The sequence below is a fragment of the Populus euphratica genome, unplaced genomic scaffold (assembly GCF_000495115.2).
Source record: "Populus euphratica unplaced genomic scaffold, PopEup_1.0 scaffold86.1, whole genome shotgun sequence".
NCBI classification, from domain to species: domain Eukaryota; kingdom Viridiplantae; phylum Streptophyta; class Magnoliopsida; order Malpighiales; family Salicaceae; genus Populus; species Populus euphratica.
The window spans coordinates 256169-280221 of NW_011499880.1; the positions used below are offsets into that span (position 1 = coordinate 256169).

The 24053-nt window shown below is 33.5% G+C and overlaps 3 protein-coding genes, 1 long non-coding RNA gene and 1 other non-coding gene across 12 annotated transcripts; 4 read left to right on the forward strand and 1 right to left on the reverse strand.

Annotated features, from left to right (window-relative positions):
- Positions 1-1977: 1977 nt before the first annotated feature.
- LOC105129156 (uncharacterized) lies at positions 1978-4510 on the forward strand. 4 transcript variants are annotated; one of them, XR_843015.1, is made up of 4 exons: positions 1978-2107; positions 2195-3071; positions 3581-3667; positions 4334-4510. It is a non-coding gene; the product is annotated as an uncharacterized LOC105129156 (long non-coding RNA). The 4 variants fall into 4 exon arrangements; XR_843012.1 differs by having other exon boundaries at positions 3581-4034; positions 4334-4507; XR_843013.1 differs by lacking the exon at positions 4334-4510 and having other exon boundaries at positions 2195-2827; positions 3020-3071; positions 3581-4022.
- A 970-nt stretch (positions 4511-5480) lies between these two features.
- Positions 5481-9732, forward strand: LOC105129157 (probable disease resistance protein At4g27220). 3 transcript variants are annotated; one of them, XM_011031104.1, is made up of 5 exons: positions 5483-5805; positions 5888-5920; positions 6206-7511; positions 7614-9386; positions 9541-9732. In XM_011031104.1, the coding sequence occupies exons 1-4, from the start codon at positions 5698-5700 to the stop codon at positions 9344-9346; spliced, it is 3180 nt and encodes a 1059-aa protein (XP_011029406.1). In that variant the 5' UTR covers positions 5483-5697; the 3' UTR covers positions 9347-9386; positions 9541-9732. The 3 variants fall into 3 exon arrangements, with proteins under 3 accessions (XP_011029407.1, XP_011029406.1, XP_011029405.1); XM_011031105.1 differs by having other exon boundaries at positions 5481-5805; positions 6192-9386; XM_011031103.1 differs by having other exon boundaries at positions 6206-9386.
- A 3877-nt stretch (positions 9733-13609) lies between these two features.
- LOC105129159 (probable disease resistance protein At4g27220) lies at positions 13610-17537 on the forward strand. Of its 2 annotated transcripts, none has more exons than XR_843016.1 (4): positions 13610-13802; positions 13976-14081; positions 14252-17288; positions 17385-17537. XR_843016.1 is itself a non-coding variant. In XM_011031106.1 (4 exons), exon 3 carries the CDS (start codon positions 14275-14277, stop codon positions 17146-17148), a length of 2874 nt encoding a protein of 957 aa, XP_011029408.1. In that variant the 5' UTR covers positions 13611-13802; positions 13976-14081; positions 14252-14274; the 3' UTR covers positions 17149-17178; positions 17385-17537. The 2 variants fall into 2 exon arrangements, 1 of the variants encoding a protein (XP_011029408.1); XM_011031106.1 differs by having other exon boundaries at positions 13611-13802; positions 14252-17178.
- Positions 17538-19690: 2153 nt separating this feature from the next.
- On the forward strand, positions 19691-19763 carry TRNAF-GAA (transfer RNA phenylalanine (anticodon GAA)). The gene has a single exon. It is a non-coding gene; the product is annotated as a tRNA-Phe (tRNA).
- A 232-nt stretch (positions 19764-19995) lies between these two features.
- On the reverse strand, positions 19996-24053 carry LOC105129160 (uncharacterized). Of its 2 annotated transcripts, none has more exons than XM_011031107.1 (12): positions 23872-24053; positions 22913-23026; positions 22568-22678; positions 22415-22477; positions 22177-22290; positions 21934-22083; positions 21592-21671; positions 21296-21524; positions 21126-21212; positions 20923-21042; positions 20433-20525; positions 19996-20301 (listed from the first exon to the last, which is right to left on the reverse strand). In XM_011031107.1, exons 1-12 carry the CDS (start codon positions 24007-24009, stop codon positions 20242-20244), a joined length of 1359 nt encoding a protein of 452 aa, XP_011029409.1. In that variant the 5' UTR covers positions 24010-24053; the 3' UTR covers positions 19996-20241. The 2 variants fall into 2 exon arrangements, with proteins under 2 accessions (XP_011029409.1, XP_011029411.1); XM_011031109.1 differs by having other exon boundaries at positions 21296-21517; positions 21594-21671; positions 23872-24052.

A 24053-nucleotide genomic window follows, 5' to 3' on the forward strand; every position in this document is an offset into this window, starting at 1 on the left:
GGTTTAGAAAGTTAGAGAGTCAGGTGAGATTTTGCTAGAGAAAGGATTGTAAGACGAGTTTTAAAGGGTGCTGATGATAGAAGAGAAGGAAAGAAGTGTCAGGTCCTTCTGCTAGTAGGACCCAATAGTTATCTATGATTTATTTTTTAATAGTTATATTTATTTTTATATTTTCAAATATGATAAAAAAATCGTATAATGATCAAACCAAAAGCAAAACCATAGGAAAAAAATATTACTAAAACCTAAAATTATAATGATAAATATGATGAAAAGTTCAAATTACAGGGTCAAATATAACTAAAAATTATAAGTATTAGATATGTGGCTCGTGCTACATTGCGGGCTGATCCAATTTTTTTTTTCTGTCGTAAAAATAGGAAGCCAAGACAACACAAGTGTCCTCAAACAAAAAAAAACCAAGATCTAGATTATTGACTTGGGCTAAGTCAATAAGTCTATATAATTTTGATAACATGAAAACAAAGTGGCAAATAAAAAATTGTTAAAAAGTAACCCGAATTCATTCAGGTTAACATGTAAAATTTACAACCTAGTTGTGGCATCAGGGTAACCCTATCATAAGAAAATTGAAAGCTTAATTAGTAAACAATTTAATGTTAAGTAAGGTAACCATAGAAGCAATATTAATCTGTTTGGGTTGGTATTCATTAAGTTCATATTAAATTGTCATTCCTAACATCATGAGATGAAATTATTTATTCATACTGATATCTATTATTTAACAAAATTTAATATTAAATAAAAAATAAACAAATCAATAAATAAATTTGAAATGTGTGTATGTGTAATGTGTGTATCAAATTATTAAACTATAAAATAATAAATATTATATATATATATGTGTGTGTGTGTGTGTTTTATGTCAATATCAAGGTGTATATGTAACACATTGTTTTTTTAAAAATCAAAATGTTCTACAAATATATTTATATAATATAAATATATATTTTAGCTTAGGTTTGGGTGAGTTTCAGGTATATTTTGATAATATTTATACCCTATCCATTACTCATTGAGTAAAGTAACCACAAAAAACACAACCTGTTCAAGATGAGTCACGACGACATTTATTGGGCTTGGATTAAATTGCAATTTCTAATGTTGATGGAAGAAGTTGAAAAAAAAAAAGAATTAGGAAAAGGCTAAAATGTTGATGGAAGAAGTTGAAAAAAAAAAGAATTAAGAAAAGGCTAAAAATGAAATAAATAAAAATTAAAAGAATAAGAATTAAATTTGAAATAAAAATTAAATAAAATTAAATAATGGGGGATGAAATTGAAAAAAAAAGTAATTACCAAAAATAAAAAACAAAATAGATAAAAATTAAAAGAATAAAAATCAAATTTAAAATAAAAACTAAATGAAATCAAATAATATAAATAAAATTAAAAACAAGAATTAACCTATAAAAAATAAAAAAATAGATAAAAAAAAATAAGAACTACATTCTATGAATAAAACAAATGAAATGAAGCTTGTGTATTTTATCTCAGAGAAGAGAGAGAAAGAAAAAAAATTCACCGGAAGCACACCAAATATCCTCCATTATCAAGCGCGCCATCACTAGAAAGCTCTCGAGACACCACTTCAAACACTGCTGCAGAAGGTGGCGTTTGATGATGAGAAGAGCCTGGATGTATTGTTCAAATGGCACGAGCTCTTCTTACTTATTGGCACATGCGGTGCACGTCCTAAGAACCTTTTATTTTTTAATAATTTTTATAGATATCAAAAGATGTAATCACCGGATAATTATAGAAAAACCAAAAGAAAATAACAAAAACATCCTGGACCCAAATAAAAGAAAAACAAAATTGCAAGAGTATTTAATTAATTATATTGTTCCAAATAATTAAAAAACAAAAAACGCCCCTTGCCTCCCAGTTAATTTTTTGTTTTTGTTTTTAAAGGGTAGATTAATAATTTAAATGTTCAATAAAAATATGAAGAGACCAACTTATCCTCGAACAAATTGGTAAATCCACAACTGACTAAGAGGATGAATCAAATTCCTGCAACCAGCAGTTATGTTTCTCATCGTTTGCCGGTTCTTAATAAAATTCTTCAACTTGTGTCCATCCAGGTATCAAAATATAGCAATTTTGATAAAAAAAAGAAAAAAGATGATAATTTTTCTGTAAATATTAACCTTCATCTTGGATTTTGTTAGAGGGCCGGCTCACAAGATAAGGAATTGGAGTTGCTTTTTGCTGGGTTGCATCTGTGATTGATTTACCAGTGCTATGGTGAGTTGGCTTGAAATTTGTTTGTTGGAATTTGGTTTTGTTTGTATTTGCCTCTTCTTTTTCTTGAGTTGATGAAATGGGTATGATGGAAGGTTTAGCTATCTTGAAGATTTGAAATGTGATGTATATTCGGTTTTGGTTATCGTTGAACTCAACTAGCTTCTTTGCAACAATGTTTTGGAGTGAGCTAAAAAATTTCCTGTCTTCCCCTCTGTGGTCTGATTTTGAGTCATTTTTCTTTTTGCATTATCTCATGCATTTCTGTGTAACTTTTTTCATCATTGTGGAGGTTGCCGTTAGCAGCCCGGGTCCTCGCCACAGTGATTGAAGTTTTTCTGGTTCTATTTTCATGTGGGATATTGGTTGGTGTTATATAAGTGTCATCTTTGCATATCATATTTTAGTTATGAAGAAAAATTCTTTTATGATATGTAGCCCTTTTGTACTGCTTATTATCTCATAGCCCAGGGCTTAAGAGACGAAGATCCCCTATTTCTGTGTTTCAAGACTACATTACCATATCACTTGTTAGGGCTTAGGAGAGCCTGTAAACTTCAGTAAGCATTCTAGATTACAAGAGGCATTGCCCTTTTCTGCTCAATTTTTATCTTCAATTTTTGTTCTTTTCTTCTTGCATGTCATAAATGTGTACGAAGTGAATGTTTCTAATTGCCAATGGATGCTTTGCTTTCTCATTTGTGATCATTTCATAAGTAATTCATTTGTGTACCTTTCCTTAATGATTACAGGCTATCACCAGGGCCTAAACAAACACAAAAGACCAAGGGCCAAATATTTCATGTATGCTGAGCTCCTCCTCTCTTCCATTTGTTGATCAGATTTCTACTCTACATATGTTCCCACGCTCATAAACTGTGTTGTTTGGAAGTTTTTGTTATTCTCCTTAATTTTGCATACTTGTCAAAATAAAGAGAAAAAACCATTGGTTTACCAAGATTATTGCGTGTAAAGTTGTTAGAAATGGTGCACCTGCATAGCATCCTCTTTCCCTCGCCAGATTCTTACCCCGTGACACTCTAATTTTGTTTTACTGTTCTCCATATATCTTTCAAATTGTGTATGCTTATTATTCTTCCTGCGAGTTCATGCTGCTTCTTGTTAGACTTGATTCATGTAAATTCAATCAACATTTCAATTTTATTTTCTTTAACCTGATCATATAGTTATCGCACTTCCTTCCCATCATTTTTTTTTTGAATTTTCCTTGCAATAGCCCGTCTTCAGGAACTGGAAGCAAAAAGAATGTTAATCCTCAACCCTTACTGTCGTTGATAAATTTGATCTTGCAGGATAAAGTTAAATCCTCAGATTGCATCCCCGAGGCATGATGGATGTGGTTTGCCCTTGTATGCTGTGCAGAAACAAATGCGTCTCTGGTAGGCTGAAATTTAAATCTTGTGAACATCTTCTGAAGCTGTTTTCTTTTCATCAGAGTGCTCTGTATCTTTTGTTTGACTAGGGCGTCTTTTTCCCCCGTCGTGTTAACTGACTGCCTGTGGGATTCCGATAACTAGAGATGCATGAGTCCGTCAGTCATGAACTTAGCTTCTGTTTTCTCTCTTTCTTTCCTTCTTTCATTTTCTTTTCTCTGGTGGGGGAATCGGTTCTGTCAAATTGTCAATTCACGTGTTACGAAGTTGCAGTTTTGTCTACGATAGATGGATTACTGATTGGTGGCGATAACTGATATATTTTAGCCCTAGTGATCTATCAGCATATATGTTTGATTAACGCACTCCTCAGGTATGGTTAATGCTAGCTGTTTTATGAGCTGGTTATATAATATATAGGTTATTTTGATCGACACCCCTGAATCAATTTCTTTATGATCTCAACGCTCAAATCATCAAGTGTTTTGACTGATACTCCTGCTATATCTCATCAGATTTATACAACTCACATGCTTTTCACAGAAATATAGCAAAAGGTTATCAGAAGGTCATGAAACTATTTTGATGATAATTTAATCATAAACATCAGGGGGATGTTATTTTTTAAATGTTTTTTTAACCAATATTTGATGATATTTTGATGTTTTCCAGGGAAGTATGTGCAATTGACATGTTATTCAATCGAAAAACAGATGGAATATAATTGAAGGGGTGTCTGTCTAGCTCAGTGATTGAATAAAGAAAAAGAGAAAATTTCAGTAGGAGGTCGCAATCAAGATGAACCAGAGCACAAATGCCTTCCATTGAGGCTAGAATCTTTATATTCTTAAATCTGGTTTGTTGTTATATTTTAAAAATATTTTTTAAAAATCTATTTTTTTATTTTAAATTAATATATTTTTTAATGTTTTTATATTATTTTAATATATTAATATTAAAAATAATTTTTAAAAAATAAAAAAAATTATTTTAATACACTTTAAAAAATAATTTCAAAACCACACTTGCAAGGCATGTCTGCGTGTAAAGGAGGAGGTACTGAGATGGCGTACGGCGGAAGGAAAGAACAACTCAACTTGCCCACCGGTTCACGTTTCTTTCTTTTTCTTCTCTTTTTTTTTCTTAAATCTTGAACATACCTCCAAAATAATCGTAAAAAGGGCAATTCTGTTTGGATGACTTTTGAATTGGAATTTTTTTTTTTTATCAATATGTATGACTTGTGAATTGGATTTGTTTTTGAAAAGTTGACATACTAAAAGTTTTTAAAAAATAACATATATTAAAAAATATTTGAAAATAATAAAGTTTAAATACAATTGGTATTTTGAATCTAAGTTTTGTAATCGCCATTAGGAATAATGTTTTTTAGATCTCCAGAATTATTAAAAAAAGCTCAACGAAGTGATTTTAATTGTATCATAAAAAATTATTAACAAAATTAAAATTATAATTAGTTAGTAATTCTTTTTAGAGTTAATTTGAGGTTAAATATTTTAGGCTTTAGTTCATTGCAAATAAAATCACTAATTAAATCACTAATTAATTATGATATTGTTTAATGACCTTTTATGATATGGTTTGAACCGTTAATAATTTTTTAATGGAGACACATTCTTTCTTTCTCTTTTTATATAACATCTGCTTATCTCTCTCTCTCTTTCATTCTTTCTTTCTCTTTTTATATAACATTTGCTTATCTCTCTCTCTTTTTTTTAATTAGATTTTGTATATATTAATTAATTTTATTTTTGATTTATAAGTAAACAATTGTTTATTCTGGTTACAAAACTAATATTTAGAATTATAATTGTATTTAAACTGTATTATTTTCTAAATATTTTTATATCCTGCTATTATTACAATTTTTTTATTAAAGCGTTAGGATGGTAAAATACCCTTAAGAAATGTGAAAGGGGGCAAGTTTCTCGTAACATAAGAAATTCGAGGACAAAAACTGCAACCACTTTTTTAAATGAAATTACTCGGAAGAAACTTGCACTTTCCACGCTCCAATGGGAACTACAAAAGCAGGTCTCTATACAAGAAACATGCTCATTTCTAATCAACTTCCCTTCAACTGCAAGCAACTTCCCAAGGCAAATCGCGTTGACTCCCTTCAGGTTAAGAATCCTACAATTGGCTTTGCTGTTTGTGTTCTTGCATTAGCTCTAAACTAAACTAAACTGATCAACATCTTTTCAGACAACAGCCACATCAACCAAGCCGACCGGCAAGGTAAGCTGTGCTGTCTTCCGTTTATTCAATGCTCCTATTTATTTGTTTTATTTTTCTACTGTAACTTGAAGTTAATGTAAATTCACAAATGTTTTTGTTTCTCTTTCCTGTGCATGCTTATTTCTAGAGTTTCTGTTTGGTCTGTAATTGCTACTTGGTATCATCGCCTACTTCTTTATAACTTAGTTGTTTCCTTTTTCTAATCTTTTTCGATATTCTTATTTGAATTAAATAATAAATTACAACTTCCATTCTTCTAAAATTAATTTAGTTTGTGCATGGAAGGATTCAACAATAGAAATGGTTAGACCGAACGATCCCTTTTGGGATTATGTGGAGAAGATGAACGGTGGTCTTTTGAGGTGCATGTTTTGCGAGTATATATTTGCTGTTGCTACTTCAATATCGAGGATCAAATCACATTTCGCAGGAGTCAAACGGCGCGGAGTTAATATCTGTGCAAAAGTGCCTAAAGAGATTCAAGAAGCATCCTATTTATCTATTCATGGCTCAAGAAAGAAACTTAAAACCATGCCAAGTGAGGTAGCTAATAAGTTTTCTACTTCTTCACTAGAAGAAAAGAATGAAGTTGAAATTCTTGCAAGGGATATAGAAGAGGTGCTGATGGAAGCTGAAAGCTCGGATGAAGTAGAGAGCAAGAGTCCTGCAGAATTGATTCAGTTTGTTGAAACTGGTAGCTCTGTTGAAGGGAATGTTGCTGATGTACGCGAGACTGGAGGAACTGCATTGCCAAGAATGGATCTAGTTGACCAATCAATTGAAAAAGACTGGCAAGAGATATATGATTCGTCAAAGGAGAACGATGGTTTGAATTGTAGCAGAGAGGACATGGCTGGAAATCTGATTCAGGAAGGGTTACAAGAGACTATAGGAGATGCATGGCTGACAACGGAGCCAGTGGGTCAAGCGTTTCAAAGAAATATGGATGAGATTTGGTCCTTGTTAAAGAAGGAGCAGGTTTTAACTATTGGTGTTTGTGGAAGGGGAGGGATGGGCAAAACAACACTGGTGATGCATATCCGTAATCTGCTTCTGAAAATACCAAACTCTTTTCATCATATTTATTGGATTACTGTAACACAAGATTTTAACATTTATAAGTTGCAGAATCTGATTGCCAAAAACATTGATTTAGATCTTTCAAATGAAAAAGATGAGAAGAGTAGAGCTGCAAAACTTTCAAAAGCATTTTTAACAAAACAAAAATCTGTGCTGATATTAGATAATTTGAGGAATCATTTTGATGTGGAGAAGATGGGAATTCCTATCAGAGGGAATAAATGCAAGTTGATTTTTACAACTCGATCATTAGATGTTTGTAAACGGATGGGCTGCCCGGAGAATGTGGTCAATGTGGAGCCTCTTGCTGAGGAAGAGGCTTGGAGCTTGTTTGCTAAGGAACTTGGGAATTATGATGCCAAAGTGAGCCAATTGGCAAAATTTCTTGCGAGTGAATGTGCTGGTTTTCCACTCGGGATTAAAACAACGGCGAGAAGCATGAGGGGAGTGGGAGATGTTCATGCGTGGAGGAAAACATTACAGGAATTGGAAGAATTGAAACGTACAAAAGGTAGCATGGAACTCGATGTGTTTCCGATATTGGTATTTAGTTATTTACATTTGAATGACTTATCATTGCAACGATGTCTATTATATTGCGCGTTGTTTCCAGAGGATTGCAAGATCGACAAAAATGACTTGATAGAGTATTTGATTGCTGAGAGAATAATAGAAGATAGAGGGAGCAGGCAATCCCAATTTGATAAGGGCCACTTCATGCTTGATAAACTTGAAAATGCCTGCTTATTGGAGAGCTTTATAACTGAAGATTCTGGATATGTCAGGATGCATGACTTGATTAGGGATATGGCCCTCCAAATTATGAATTCAAGAGCAATGGTTAAAGCTGGTGTTCAATTAAAAGAATTCCCAGATGAGGAGAAATGGACCGAGGGTCTTATGCAAGTTTCATTAATGAGAAATGACATCGAGGAAGTTCCACCAAATCTTTCGCCACGGTGTACCAATCTGGCAACCTTGTTGTTATGTGGAAATCACAAACTGGAATTGATCACAGATTCTTTTGTCAAACGACTCTGCCTGCTCCAGTTTCTTGACCTCTCTTTTACTGCTATAAAGGAATTGCCAGGTTCTATCTCTGGTCTTGTGCATCTACATGGATTATGGCTGAGGGGCTGTTACAAGCTGAGACATGTACCATCATTAGCAAAGCTCAGGAAACTGAAGATGCTGAATTTCAGTAATGCTCCACTTGAAGAGGTACCTCATGGTATAGATTTGCTTTTCAAATTGAGGTATCTTAATCTCGACGGGACTACACTCAAGGAATTTTCAGCCACTATGTTATTTAATCTCTCTAATTTACAATTCCTCCACCTGCACCAGTCTTTAGGGGGGCTCAGAGCAGTTGAAGTAGAGGTAGTAGCAGGCTTGAGAAAGTTGGAATCTTTGAAATGCCATTTCTATGATCTTGTTGATTTCAACAAGTATCTTAAATCTCAAGAAGAGAGGCAACCGTTATGCACTTACGATATCAAAATAGGACAGCTAGGTGACAATGTCTATACAGATTTTATGCTTACTCCAATCTCAAAGAAAGACAAAGACAAAGAAGTTCGGTTATATAACTGCAATATTGGCGAAAGAGGAGATTTTCTAGCACTTCCTGAAGGCATACAAAAACTGGTGATTGCTAAATGCCATGATGCTAGAAACTTATGCAACGTACAAGCAACTGGACTGAAGTCTTTTGTAATTTCTGAGTGCCATGGTGTGGAGTTCCTGTTCACGTTGTCCAGCTTTTCCACTGATATAGTTAAAAGCGTCGAAACTCTTCATCTTTACTGGTTGAAGAACTTACTTGCCCTCTTCGGCAGAGAAGGAACTGCTTTACAACCATTCCCATCTATGGGTACCTTTTCTTGTCTCAGAGTATTTGATGTGTTTAATTGTCCAAGTATAAAAAAGCTGTTTCCTTCTGGCTTGCTACCGAACCTCAAACACCTCGAAGTCATTGAAGTAGAATTTTGTGACAAAATGGAGGAGATAATAGCGGCCGAAGAAGAAGACGAAGGCGGGACTATGGGTGAAGAAAGAAACAGCAGCAGCCGTTCCATTGACGCCAGTGTGGAATTCAGGCTGCCAAATTTGCGGCTACTAAAATTGAGAAATTTATCGGAGCTAAAAAGCATTTGCAGTGGGGTAATGATTTGTGATTCTCTCCAAGAACTTGATGTTGTTTACTGTTTGAAGCTGAAGAGGTTACCATTCTCTCGTGCCCTGCTAAAATCAATTCGAAAAATGCCGTCGTATCCAGAAGAATGGTGGGAGTCAGTGGAATGGGACAAGCGCAGTGCAAAGAACATCCATCAACCCCCTCCCTGATGCTGTTGAGCGAGAGGTTACATAAATTGCCTGGGCATTGGTTAGCTCCTCTTTTTCTCCATCTCTTCAGAATCTTTAACGCTCCTGTTGTTGATTTACATGTTTCACACATTAGTTGATTTTCTTGTTTTTTACCTCATATTCCTTTGATTTTATACTAACATTCACGTCTCTTTGTGCCCCTTTTGGACTAGGATTCATGCGTCTTCAAATACGTAGATGAATTACGAAGAATGCTTTTGGAATGCAAGGTGCCAAGTTGATCGTTAACGCTATGTGCTCAGCCTCTATATGTATTTTTTATTCTTATTGAATGATAGTTCTTGAGCTATTGATATTGATACCGTGACACATTGAGATTTACAGTATGTGGAATTATGACTGTGGTGGTAGTTTAAAATATTTTTTATTTAGAAATATATTAAAATAAAATTATTTTTAATATTAGCATATTAAAACAATATAAAAAATATTTTTTATTTAAAAAAAAAATATAAAATATAATATTAGCATATTAAAACAATATAAAAAAATATTTTTTATTTTAAATAATAAAAAAAAAATATAATTTACATCCCATTCATTATGTTTGAAATAATATGTTTTTGAGACATCATCTTTTAGATAAATGTGGCCCCTTCGTTAGCCTCCGTTTGATTTTAACATTAGGTCGAAAGACCGAGCTTTAACTAGTGACCAAAACTGTCAATTAGAATTTTCATTTTTTTTTCCGGTATTTTATGTTAAAATTATTCATATATGTTAAAACATATTAAAACACCAATCTACTTCCAAAATAATTTCAAAATTTTTTAGGTTAGTAAATTAGGAACTATATTAAACTATACGGAAACTTAATGTTAGTCTTTGGGGTCTCCAGCAAAATTGGAAGCATGGGAACATATTTTCTATTTTTAACAATTTTGTGAATATTGGACATTTAAAAAATTAATAAAAATACTTTCTAATATAAAAATCCTTGAAATTATTTTTTGAAGTAGAACAATGATAATGTTGGATTCACTGACATTATAATGACATCAAATAACAAATATACTAAAATGCATGGAAAAATCATCTCACTTCATTATTCGCTGCAATATTGGACTGATATCTATGCTTTTGGCTAAAAAATTTGCTTGCTTTTGATTAAGGGAGATTTTGGTATTTTCATATGAGCCATTTGTTATTATTGATTTATATGAGAATATTTTTATCTACATAATATTTTATAAACAATAAAATAAAAAAATAACTCAAAGAATAAATAAATCAATTGTTTTGGATGAGTATGTAGGTATTTTCAGGTTTTTATGTATAGTTGATTTATAAATGTACATGTCAAGGATATTAGAGTATTTTAACTTTAGTTATTTTTGTTAATTGTTGGTTTGTACGAGAATAGTGTTATAATTTATCAATAAAATAATATTTTTTTATTAAAAAAAATTATGCTAACAAGTGGGAGATGCTGTATCTTTTAGGTGACATATAAAATATCTCTAAGTGATAAAAAAATAAATAGGTTTCACTATATAGTCCAATTCCTCACTGTTTCTTTTTCCATCTTAAGTTGCATGGTTAGTTCAAATACTTTTAGTTTATAACTAGTGACTTTTTTCTTTATTTCTCTTTCCTATCCTGATAAATATATTATGATCCTTAGTATTGTTGGAATTTCAAATTTAGTTTTTATAATCTTGATTTGTTTATTTTTATTATTTTTTTGTTAAAATTTTATATGTTTTCAATTCAACCCTTAGTTTCTAATTTGTATATATAATGATTTTTATTGATAAAGTTTTTATGATTTTTGATTTTATCTTTCAAATTAAGTTTATGATCTTGATTTTCTCAATGATAATAATAATAATTTCAGTTTGGTATATTTTCTTTTGATTTCTTATTATTTTTCTTTGTCTTCTTGTCAAAGTTTTTATAATTTATAATTTTATCATTTAAATCAAATTCAAGGTTTTTATTTTTTAATAATAATAATAATAATAATGATAATTAAACATTTGTTATCCTATATTAACTTAACCATAATTAGTGTTGTTATATATTTTTCATGAGAAATTTTTTATATTATTTTTTAACCTAATTTCAATATTTAAACATTTTTTTAATAACAAAAATAATCGAACCTCGGAGCAAAGCGTGGGAACCAAGGCCAGTGGAGACTAAAGGATAAGCAATGTTTGTCTGAAAAAAATGATAGTTTGAGGGCATAATTGGCTAAATTGGTAGAACAATCCTTAATGTGTTGCCACTTCAATAGTTCACAGGCAACAACTTCCATTATTTATTATTTTCACTTTGTTTTTGTTTTTGTTGTGATGCCTCTTCTGTACATATTAGATTGATTGTCTGCTTTTCGCTTCCGGTAAATTTAGGCTGCGTGGAGATAAAAAAGAAATAAATAGATGTGAAAAATAGTTGGAGATGCAATAAGCTTCATTAGAAGCGAGACAACATCCATGGAAAAGAAGAGATTGTCGGGCAGTGACAATGAAGATTGCAGCAGGTTTCATAATATTGTCTGCAAATTATATCAAAATTGCAGAGGTAGCAGTTATTTTCGTGTTGTAGAAATCCAAATCCAACTCATGAATGGAGAAATTGCTAGTTTTTCTCAGATGAAGAGGCAATGAATTAAATTATGAAAAACAAGCATAATGACTTGCTGTGATAAAATAGAAAAAGTTTCCTATAATCTGATCCTTTAGGTAACGTCCTTCTCTTCTGGGGTATTGAATAGCCTCCATAAAAATGCAGCTGGTTTCTTTGGGCTCCATTGCAACTGCAATTCAAGCTTTGAAAATTCTGTGAGCAATTGAGAATTAGATCAATATCTCGAGGTTTAATGCTGTGGCTGTCAAGAACGGGAGAAATGGTGATACTTTAAGGGCGTGGATGAGGCCAGCAAATCAAAAACTCAGCATGCAGCGGAGAATAGTTTTGCTGTAAATGGGGATCAACAGAAGCCAGAGAAGGGTGAAGGAGACGGGGAAACCAAAAAATTTCGTTTTCTCAACTTATTTTGTCATCTTGGGTGGAAGCGTTAAATACGACGCAGGAAAATTTATTGAATGTCCATTAAATCTGAGGTAAAATCAATAATATCAAAAGGGCTCAATTTGTAATAAAAAAAGACATTGGGGCTAGATTGAATTTTTACTCCTGTAATAAATCACCTTAAAACCCAAAGTATTTATTTTTCTTCAATCACCGTTTTTCAATACGGCCAGCACACAACGCAGTGAAGATTTAAAAAAAAATAGTTATTTTTTAAAATATTTTTTATTTAAAAATATATTAAAATTATTTTTAATATTAATACATAGAATAATTTAAAAATACTATAATATATTAATGTGAAGTAAAAACACATAAAAAAATTTCAATTTACTACTATTATCCCTGCTTTTGATTTTTTCTTATCAAACAAAAATAAAATTTTGCACATCGTAACCTAATTTCCTTGCTCTTACAATTTTCTTTTTATAATATGGAGTACTTTTAATTTTTTATAAAATAAAATAAAATAACGTAAATTATGGATAAAATCTCCTTACCCTTTCAATTTTCTAGTACATTTTTTCTTAAATGAATTTTCTAGGAAAATCAATATATATTTTAAAATGAATCATTTTTTTTCAAGAGTTAATTAAAATACATCAATATTATGATGAGGGGAAGTTGAACTTCATAAAATATACAATATAAAGGGGGACTTAAAAATATTATTGATAAGAGATATTTGAAAAAAGATAAATTTTGGTTTTTTTTCTTTTTTTATTTATTGTTAGGTGCTTTTTAGGTTTTCTATAGATCACCTTCTTATAAAGTGATTTTTTTATAATGAAATTAAATGAAGTTTATGGGCACAATTTCCTTATCATTTTTCTTTTTTTAAAAAAATTTTATAATATTTTTTATTTTATTTTTAAGTGTGTGTTTAGTAATATATTGTAAGGTTTTTTTAATTAAAAAAATATTTTTTAGATTTTTATTTTTTCTAACAACATATCAATATAAAAAAATTTAAAAATTTTAATTTAATATTTTTAAATAAAAAATAATTTAAAATTATTTTAAAAAGCATGGTTAACCGAAAGAAACAAACATTAGCTTGGCTCTATTTTTTTCTATATTATAATTTAGAAATATCTTTTTTATATTTTAAATTTAGTCTATCTCCAAGGCGGCAGCTTGTAGGAAGGTGAATAATCATAATAATAATAATAATAGTGGAATAGCCTGAAATTAGAATTGCGTTTAGCTGGGGTTGTCTGCTAGGGCTACATCCTTTTCACATCAGCCTGCATCTGTCTTTCCCAATTCGTACTTTCCCTTCAGTTGCAGTGCTTGCTTCCTTGTTTTTTTCATATTTATAATCAGATCGTTCTGGAAATCATCCTCTTAAGTTTGGACACAATCTGTATCAGTACAGGTAAACAATAACCTAATTTGTTTCATATTTTTTATTTATTTATTGTCTTTCAACTATGATTAGTACTGCCCGCTTTGTAGATTTTGTTTGGAGTTGAAGATCCGATCAGATTATAAATATTTCAGAGACCTATTTGATTCCATGTTCTAACCCGCCTTATTCCTCTCACACAGAATTGAAGATAAGAGAGGAAGTTTGGTGCTATGTAACCTGTCTATGCTCCTCTGTTTCTGTTCTAATTAACGTCTTCCAAGTTACATCACCTTATCGGCCGGCACGGTACGAAGTCTTTTTCCTTTGCCTAGTCCTATTTTGAAATTATCTTGTATTTAATCATGCTTTTTTTTTTTCTATTTTTATAAACTGAAGAATTTATGCAAGTTTTTTATTTGGTGCAATTAATTAAACTTTCATTTTATTGAATGTTTTGACAATTTTTTATGTTATAGGGACACTAAAGTACGAGGAGAAAATGGTTTTATCAGATGATCAATTCCAGGCCTATGTTGAGGAGAATGATGTTGGTAAGAAGAAGTGTAAGTTCTGCGGGCATCTATTTGCGTTTCGTACTTCGATTTCAAGGATCAAATGGCACTGGTCAGGTACTAAAGGGCACGGTGCTGCGATTTGTAGAGAAGTGCCTAAGGATGTTCAAGAAGCAGCCTTTCTAGCTATGGAGGGTGTCAACAAAAAATGTAGAATTAGAGCTGACTGGTTAATTAATGTAGATAACAAGACAGATAGATTAGTGAAGCCTGTTGCGGAAGCTAGCTCTTCTGGTGGCCATACACCCAACAAAAGTGATGCTAGAGAAAATGCGGTACCCACTAGCTCTTCAGAGGTAGCGGGTAAAGCATTTGAAGAGAATAAGGATGCCATCTTGTCTTGGTTAATGAATGATGAAGTCTTACGCATTGGCATTTATGGGATGGGAGGTGTGGGTAAAACTTCGCTGGTGAAACATGTTTACCATCAACTTAGAAAAACATCAGGCACTTTTCATCATGTTTACTGGATCACTATACCTCAAGATTTTAGCATTTGTAAATTGCAGAATCTTATTGCTACATGTCTAGGTATACATCTTTCAAATGAAGACGACGAGATCCTAAGAGCCCAGGAACTTTCAGAAGCATTTGTAATGAAATGGCAGCATTTACTCATTTTGGACAATCTGTGGGACACTTTTGATCCAGAGAAGGTGGGAATTCCTGTCCAAGAGAAGGGATGCAAGTTGATTCTTACAACTAGATCATTAAAAGTTTGTCGAGGGATGGGCTGCCTGCAAAAAATCAAAGTGGAGCCTCTGCCTTGGGAAGAAGCTTGGACTTTGTTTAGAGAGAGATTTACACATGATGTAGTAATTTCTCCAGAAGTTGAGCAAATTGCAAAATCTGTTACAAGGAAATGTGCTGGTTTACCTTTGGGAATTATTACAATGGCAGAAAGCATGAGGGGTGTGAGTGACCTGCATGAGTGGAGGAATACATTGGAGAAATTGAAAAAATCTAAAGTTAGGGACATGAAAGATAAGGTATTTCCGTCATTGAGGTTTAGCTATGACCAGTTAGGTGATTTAGCACAACAGCAATGTTTCTTATACTGTGCGTTATTTCCAGAAGATTATGGGATTAGCAGGGAGGACTTGATAGGTTATTTGATTGATGAGGGAATAATTGAAGGGATTGATAGCAGGCAAGCAGAATTTGATGAGGGCCATACGATGCTCAATGAACTTGAAAATGTCTGTTTGTTGGAAAGTTCTAATGATTATAATGGTTATAGAGCTGTCAGGATGCATGGCTTGATTAGGGACATGGCCTGCCAAATCCTGCAAATGAGCTCTCCAATCATGGTTGGCGAAGAATTACGAGATGTGGATAAGTGGAAAGAGGTTCTTACAAGAGTGTCCTGGATAAATGGTAAATTCAAAGAAATTCCTTCTAGCCATTCACCAAGGTGTCCCATTCTTTCAACCTTGTTGTTACCCTATAATTACACTTTGAGATTTATTGCGTATTCTTTTTTCAAGCATTTGAACAAGCTCAAGGTTCTTGATCTGTCCAAGACAAATATTGAATTATTGCCAGATTCTGTCTCTGATTTGGAGAATCTTAGTGCATTATTGCTCAATGGTTGTGAGCGGCTAAGGCATGTGCCATCATTAAAAAAGCTTAGGCTACTGAAGAGGTTGGATCTCAGTGATACCGTTCTTGTAGATGTGCCTCAAGACATGGAATGGCTATCCAACCTCAGGTATCTTAAACTCAATGGATGTAGTCAAAAGGAGTTTCCTCCTGGAATATTACCTCAACTTTATCGCCTGCAGTTCTTTGCACTAGATGATTGGGTGCAGGGACAATATGCTCCAGTAACAGTTGAAGGAAAGGAAGTAGCATGCTTGAGGAAGTTGGAAACTTTGGAATGCCATTTTGAATGTTTCTCTGACTTCATAGGGTATCTCAAATCTTGGGATGGGACCCTATCACTAAGTACATACAAATTTTTAGTAGGACAATGGAATGATAACAAAGACTATTTACGTGTATTGGAATTTTCTGGAAGAAGTAGAAAAGTATGTATATGTAACTTCAATATCAACTGGAATCGAAGTTCTCCATTTTTCCCATGTGACATTCAAGAACTGTTGATTTTGAGATGCACTGATGCAGGAAGTTTATGCGACGTCTTATCAATACAGTATGCAATTGAACTAGAGTGCATTGAAATTCAGCTGTGTGATAGAATGGAGAGCTTGCTTTCATCTTCTTGGTTCTGCTCTGCACCATTACCGCTGCCATCTGATGGTATATTTTCTCATCTCAAAGACTTCCATTGTTATGGGTGTTCAAGCATGAAAAAGCTGTTCCCTCTTGCCTTGCTGCGAAACCTAGCAAACCTGGAAATGATTTCGGTCGAGGAATGTCACAAAATGGAGGAGATAATAGCAACAAGGGTAGACTGGGTTGTGGGTGAAGAAAGCAGCAGTAGCTGTAGTTCCAGAGAATTCGATCTCCCAAACTTAAGACGTCTCAACTTTGTTTATTTGCCAAAACTGAAAAGTATATGTTGTGCCAAATTGATTTGCGGTTCTCTCCAAAAGATCAGAGTGAGAGATTGTCCGAAGCTAAAGAGGATACCAATCTGCCTTCCCGTGCTTGACAATGGCCAGCTATGTCCCCCCCCATCTCTTGAAGAAATCGATGTAGATCCAAAAGAATGGTGGGAGTCGGTGGAGTGGGACCATCCTAACACTAAGGATGTACTTCTTCCTTTTGTAGTTTTAGGTGATAGTTCCAGAGTCTCAGACTGCTTGAAGAAGATGAAGACCAAGGAAGAAACATAAGAAAAACGTTTTTGAAGAGAAGTTTTACTGGCAAGCCTTTTTTAGTCTTTACTTGTCCTCTTCATATATTTTTCATACCACCCTTTATGGCTTTTAACCCCTCTCTTTCTCTCAACGTAAATCACTCACCCACTTTTTAGGTATAAAAGTCCTTCGATTCACATATTTCAACTGGTACCTAGTTGGATTCTCAACTAATTTTCTAAATCCTATCTGTTCCCCGTTTGTACATGCAGGATCCAATACCCTTTGAATGCTGATGCTGGATCAATTTTCACGGAGCACCTACTATTTCAGAAACCGGTATATTGTAGCGTGCATTTTCCTGTATTTCATGCCGTTTCTACTCTCTTTTGTCCCCAAGAAATACTGTGATGGTTGTAATTTCAGTTGCTTTTCCTGTATTTCATGCCGTTTCTACTCCCTTTTTTCCCCCAAGAAATACTGTGATGAACCGTCACCGGAAATTATATAACTACTTTGACTTGTGAAGTTGTAATTTCAGTTACTGCACTCATAGAGGCTTTCCTAGATTTCATTTCTTTTTGTTTTTTTTCTTTAATATATTTCATCTAATTTCATGCTTCCATTTCTGCGATTAGCATCCCACAGTCTTCTTTCTCTACAATTGTGCATTAATTTAGACAACAAATTGTAAAAACGTTAACAGCAGGAAGAACATTCCCAGCTGCATATATTTTATGAAACAGAAATAAGAAAATTACACCTCATCGGTGTAGATTGTTAAAGGAATGCTAATCCAAGAAAATCAAGCCAGTTCATGAAACCAAGAAAATCAAGGAGAGGAATCTTTGCCGCCACTGTCAATAAATGTAAATGTAAATTGATTTATTTTCTTGCTTGTGAATAAATCAAGCTCAATTATAGGAAGTAGAATAGGATTGGACTCATAGATGGTTCAATCAAAGAACCAGATGAGACCAATCCAGAAGAGTGTCAAGTTGCCCTTTTCTTATTTATTTCATTTTCAGATTTTCAGGGGACTATTTTGTAATTATCTTTGGATCTCTCACATTTTTTTATCCCGATCTACTTGCTAGGTGTTTTCCAATATTAAATAAATTATTTTTCTTAAAAAATATAAAAATAACAAAAACATTTTCTTCCAAAAATACAATTATATATTTTAAATTGAGTTTCTTTAAAACAACCATGTTTGCATTATAGTACAAAGAATACAAAAAAAAAATACAAAAAAAAATGCATTGCATAACTTAGCATTCCTTGAAAATACAAAAAAAACCAAATAAAATAAAATAAAATCTTTCGTGGATTTCATGGATTTAATAACATTTTTATTAAATCTACAAGGACATGACCTAAACATAAAAATAAATAAATTATTTTAATATAAAAAATTATAAACTTGGATCTAAGATATATTCTTCTTATTTAAAAAACATGCAAAAACATATTCGAATTTTAAAATAATTAGATTTAACTATAAAAGTTATAGTTTACTTTGCTAGTATGGACTAGTTTTCAATTAATAAACAAATTTAACTATAAAAGTTATAGTTTACTTTGCTGGACTAGTTTTCAATTAATAAACAAACTAATGGTTAGAAAAATATATAATATAGTTTATCTTTGATGGAATATATTAGGACTAATATTTTTTTCCTAATATATAATTAATTTTTTAACCAGAATTTAAAGATTAATTAAGATTTATAGTGATCAAAGTATTAAATGAATATTTTAAATATTTTTAATTGATAAAAAATAAAAATTCTTTACTGTTTTTATCTATACATATAAATATTAATTTATAAAGATGATTATTGCATCATTATACACGTGTAAAAATAGAAAAGGAAATAAGAGAAAAGTAATTATAGAATAAAAAGCTTAGATGGAGATATGTTTATTATTTTAAATTTTGGTGGTCCTGCATTTAATTTTATATATCTCTTTGTTTAAAGTAAACCTAGAGTAATAATCTAAGCACTATAGAATTTCTCAAGAGAAAATCATTTTTTTCCCTTTCATATCCTGGCAGCCAACTTTATTTGACATCGTTTCTATTTGTGTTTAGATGAGTTTTAAAAGTATATTTAGCATAATAAAAATATCAAATTAATTTTATTTTAGTGTTTTTAATGGTTTTGATTCTTTTATCAAAAAAAAAAACTAAATAAAATTATTTTTATATATTTTTTAAAAATAACATTATACATCACAATATCAATCAAACCATAAGAGGAAGAAAAGACGAAAATAGGTAGTTGGCAGCGTAGGAATTACAGGGTTTCTTTTCTATGCTTTACCCATGAATTCTATTCCAACAGAATACGAGAATAGTTTTGTTTTGTTGTTGACGATTGTCGGGGTTGTCTGTGTACTATGGTTCGTTTGGTTGAGGGATACTAGGAAGGAAGAGACGTTTAAAATTCTGGTATTTGATTTTCTTTGTCCGGATGCAAGGTATTATTAACATAGTGAGTAGTAAGCAATAGCTAATAAGCATGATCCCGAGTACTTAGTGTTCTAGTTTGATAATTATAGATTCCATCAACAGGCGGGGATAGCTCAGTTGGGAGAGCGTCAGACTGAAGATCTGAAGGTCGCGTGTTCGATCCACGCTCACCGCATTTTTTAATTCTCTCTTTTCTCCAGTTGATGATTTATCTTGGATTGTTTCATAATCGAGGAGTTCGATTTATCTTCCTAAATGGAATCGATAATTTTGGGAGTTGTTTTACAATCAGAGAGTTTGGGCAGACAGGCATCTTGTTTACATACAACAGGTGCTTTCGATTCAATTTCTATGGTCTATCAAGGTGAACAATTTTGTTAAAAATGAAGCAGCCACACGGATCTGCAGACAGAAATCACATGAGAATCTCAAATCTATGACAACGAGGAAGTCAAGCTACATTACATCAATGTCTCTTGGAGTCCTCTCCAATATTTGGCAGTTGAAGAGCAAAATTGAATTGCTTCTGCTAAATTACACCAGTATGCGCATGTAAGCAATTCTGAGGATGATGATCGATAGACCATTCAACTATACAGTTAAACCGAAACTACTTCGTGTGATCTCTTGTTGGGAAAAGAATCAAAATGGGATCAGATGTGCTTCAAAACTTCTCCTAGAACAAGGCCCCATTGAGTCCAGTGGGTTCCCCCCTGCATCAGTGGAAAAACTGGATTCAGAAATCTACTAACAATAAAATATGGGTGTTAAGATTGTAGTGCACTTCTCGTTTCCTTAATGCATCAATACTCGAGGAATGGAGATGCGAGAACCGAGTATGTACCTGGCAATATACGGCAAAAGGCTCCCTTAGGGGTCCATCACATGATAATTCACTTGTACTCCCATCAATGAAGGTTCCATCAGCGAAGATCACCTGATACATTATATTTGAGATGCTCATGTCAGAAAAACTACTAAAGTTCTAGTTACAAGAGAGAGAAAATAATCACAAAATTATAAAGAAATTATCAATATACAAAAAGTTTTCCTTGTCTTGAGCTAATCTATATGACAATTTATTTGTGCAACACCAGTGTAGTCACTGCCACGAGAATTTCACCCGACATTAAAAACACAAAGATGTGTATCCTTTTTATTAATCTAGTAAAGTGACCATGATAGCGAAAATGAGAACTTGAATTGATGGAACCCATGCAGTTGGCCATAGGACCAGAGCATACTGCCCTAGAGGCAGCACTCACATTGAGCTTCAAAAAACTTTTTAACTGCATTTTAGTATAAAATTCAACGTGAATACAGTCAGGCGGCACCTCTGATGCATATCCAGGAGTTGAGCCTGCAACTGGTTTAGTATATGAAGCTACAGGGGAGCTTCTTTGAACAGCCTCACAGAAGGCGAGGAGAAGCTCACGGCTACCAAGCTGCACTGCCTGAAAATCATCATGAAATCAGCGAGAATTTCAGCTGCCAAAGTATATCTCAGAAGAGCTTGGGACAAAACAATATAACAAACCTGGACTGTATCATGACGGGTGACACGAGGTAGGGGCTGCACCTTATATCCTTTAGATGCCATGACTTCAGCGATTAGAAAAGCCCCCTTTTTATTACAGAAGAAACAATTAACCCACCACCAAACACAACAGAGTATTATGGCAACTAAGGACATGCATAATTGAATACCTTGATTGCCTCGCCAACCATTTGAGGTGAAAGGAACAATCCCTGGAAATAAGCTCGCATTACATCACCAGGAGTTGAGCCGCAATCTATCCCAAGCCCTGGCGCAGAGAGACGAGCAGCTGCTGCTTCTACCCATTTTTTCTTCCCTGCAATATATCCACCACATGGTGCAATGGTTCCGCCAGGATTTTTAATCAAACTACCTGCAATCAGATCTGCACCCTGCCCCGCCATTAACCGAGAAAAAAATAAAAATACTACCCTTCTTCAGCAAAAGGATGAAAGCTACATCACATACCACAGCTGGAGGTTCAATGCTTTCAACGAATTCACCATAGCAATTATCCACCATGACCAAGCAGTTAGGATTCTGCATCTTCAAGCATGCATTTGAAGGGACATTGATGAAAATGAAAAATGTTAAACAGTAGATGACATGGAAGTGTAAAAAGGAGTGACAGAGCACGTTGATTTATGAACTGCATGAACTATGAACAAGCACCGATCTTGAAAGGAATAGAGGAGGGAGAGGCAACTAATTCCACGATTTTACAATTTTACCACTCAAACCAACATAAACCACAGCAAGCATACAGATCACATATGCATTTGAAATGAGCCAACTTCTATGTTCATACCTTGATCATCTTTATAGCCCTCCCTATCTCATTTACACTTAAACTTTGACGCCAAGAATAACCACATGACCTTTGAATGAGGGCACATTTTGTATGAGGTTTTAAAGCACGCATAAGACAATCCCAGTCAAGTCCACCATCTTCAGCAAGCTGCAATATCATAATGTAAGAAAAATTTAGCAAATGAAATTTGAAAAAGAAAAGAAAAGAAAAACTTGCTTAGTTCTGCTATTAGTAACATACAGGAACTTCTCGGTATTCCACGCCAAAATCTTTCAGGGAACCCAGTCCATTGGAGTCCCTCTTTCCAATAACTTCCTCTAAGGTGTCATAAGGAGCACCAGCAACTGCCAAGAGCTGGCAATCAAATTAATCTAATTCCTCCTTATGGAAGCCAATTAAAGCAGAGAACATTATAAAACTACTGACATGGCTTTCCAACAGAAATTGAAGAAAAGAAAACCTCAAAATAACAGCTCACCTCATCTCCTGGCCTCAAAAATGCAAACAACGCACAGGTAATAGCATGGGTTCCTGAGAAAAACTAATGGATGACCAAAGAAGCAGAGAATTAACAAAGCATGCTGGATTAAAAAAGAATTAATCAAGGATACAGATAGAAAATAGGGCAAACCTGCGAGCGAACTAGTGCAGATTCGGCCCCAAAAATCTCTGCAAACGCTTGGTCCAGTGCTTCACGTCCACCAGCTTCATCATGACCATAGCCAGTGGACCCGCTGAAGTGCTGGTTATAACCATAAGTATGGAAATATAAACACCACCATATGTGAATATATTTATTCATTCTTAGAGAGGAAAACAGGTAAGCACACATCCAAAGGTACTTATGCTATGGAAAGCAGCTGTTTGTTTTTACACTTCATGATACATATGAGAAACCTTAAAGGTAATCTGAAACCTTATTGATATCCATTGAATATCATCTTGCAAGTTTCACATAAATAGTTTTTGTACTTACATGAGATCCAAGCCGAGCATTCTGGAAAGCTTTAAGAACACGAGAAGTATTGCATGCCACCAAATTATCCACAGCTCTGAACTCTGAATGCAAGGAGTCTACTGCTTTCACAACCTGCATATGAGTCATATGGATCAAGATTCAGTGGTCACATACAATAAGCAGTACATTGAAAGCAAATAGAATGTCTAAAACTACAATGAAAGTGTTCTAGTTCATGGATGGTGTAATAAGTATACCAAATCAGAAAGTGTAGTAGAGGATTTTAGCATGAATGCTTGACTACTTAGTAAATTGCGGGAATCACATGAGAAAAATAAACGTAGCTCATCCCAAGTCTCAACTAAGCCAATATCTTATGCATGTAATGGGAAGTTTTTCTCATCTTTTGAAAGCCAGAACACAATCCGCAGCTTGGACCTACCCACCGTTTTACCACTTGATGATAAGCCCGCAGGCAGAAATCCTTTCCCTCCATATCCAAAATACCATGAAATTGATTGAAGATATTAATATCTAGTCATTTCCTACATATCCCAGCAACAAAAATCGTTGTCCTCAGAAAATACCAATAAACAATCATTATATTGAAAATAGGAAACCAATAAATTTATTTGTATCGATCTTTCTTCCTTTTTTCCAATCTCTCATAAACCAAAGACACAGTCTTTGTCACATCAAACATAACATTTTAAAACAATGAGATAACTACAACCACAACATAATTTAATCCAAGTCTGTCATTTCCCAGCACTTTCTATGCAACCAAACAGAGCAACAGCCAGATTAAACTACTGGGTTATTGAAAACTAACATTTTGAGTCAAAGAAAGTAAGGGTTCTCTAGTCCTAGCAGAAAAGGGCTAAACTTTCAGTTTTATTGTACTAATTTGCCGCATTTTCTATTGAGCTAAACAGAGAAGAGAGCAAATTGGAGTAACGGGTTTTTGGGTTCATTACCTCTGGAACAAAAGGACTTTCATTGTGCTGAAATGAGATTTGAGAGCTTGAAGGAACTTTAACTGATGGCATGGAGACTCTCACGGGGTTTGCAGGATAAGCAACAGGAGTCGCGCAGGATAAGGTCCACATCTTCATTCCAGTCTCTCAGAGCTGCTCCAGGTTGGTGTAGCAGCAGTGTA

Coding starts and splice junctions, on each gene's coding strand:
- LOC105129157 (XM_011031103.1), top strand. CDS start 5,698: ATGGGAACTACAAAAGCAGGTCTCTATACAAGAAACATGCTCATTTCT. Junction 5,806..5,887: donor ATCGCGTTGACTCCCTTCAG/GTTAAGAATCCT, acceptor ACATCTTTTCAG/ACAACAGCCACATCAACCAA. Junction 5,921..6,205: donor CAACCAAGCCGACCGGCAAG/GTAAGCTGTGCT, acceptor TGTGCATGGAAG/GATTCAACAATAGAAATGGT.
- LOC105129160 (XM_011031107.1), bottom strand. CDS start 24,009: ATGAAGATGTGGACCTTATCCTGCGCGACTCCTGTTGCTTATCCTGCA. Junction 21,672..21,933: donor GGGCTATAAAGATGATCAAG/GTATGAACATAG, acceptor GCATGCTTGAAG/ATGCAGAATCCTAACTGCTT. Junction 20,526..20,922: donor CTCCTGGATATGCATCAGAG/GTGCCGCCTGAC, acceptor ATAATGTATCAG/GTGATCTTCGCTGATGGAAC.
- LOC105129159 (XM_011031106.1), top strand. CDS start 14,275: ATGGTTTTATCAGATGATCAATTCCAGGCCTATGTTGAGGAGAATGAT.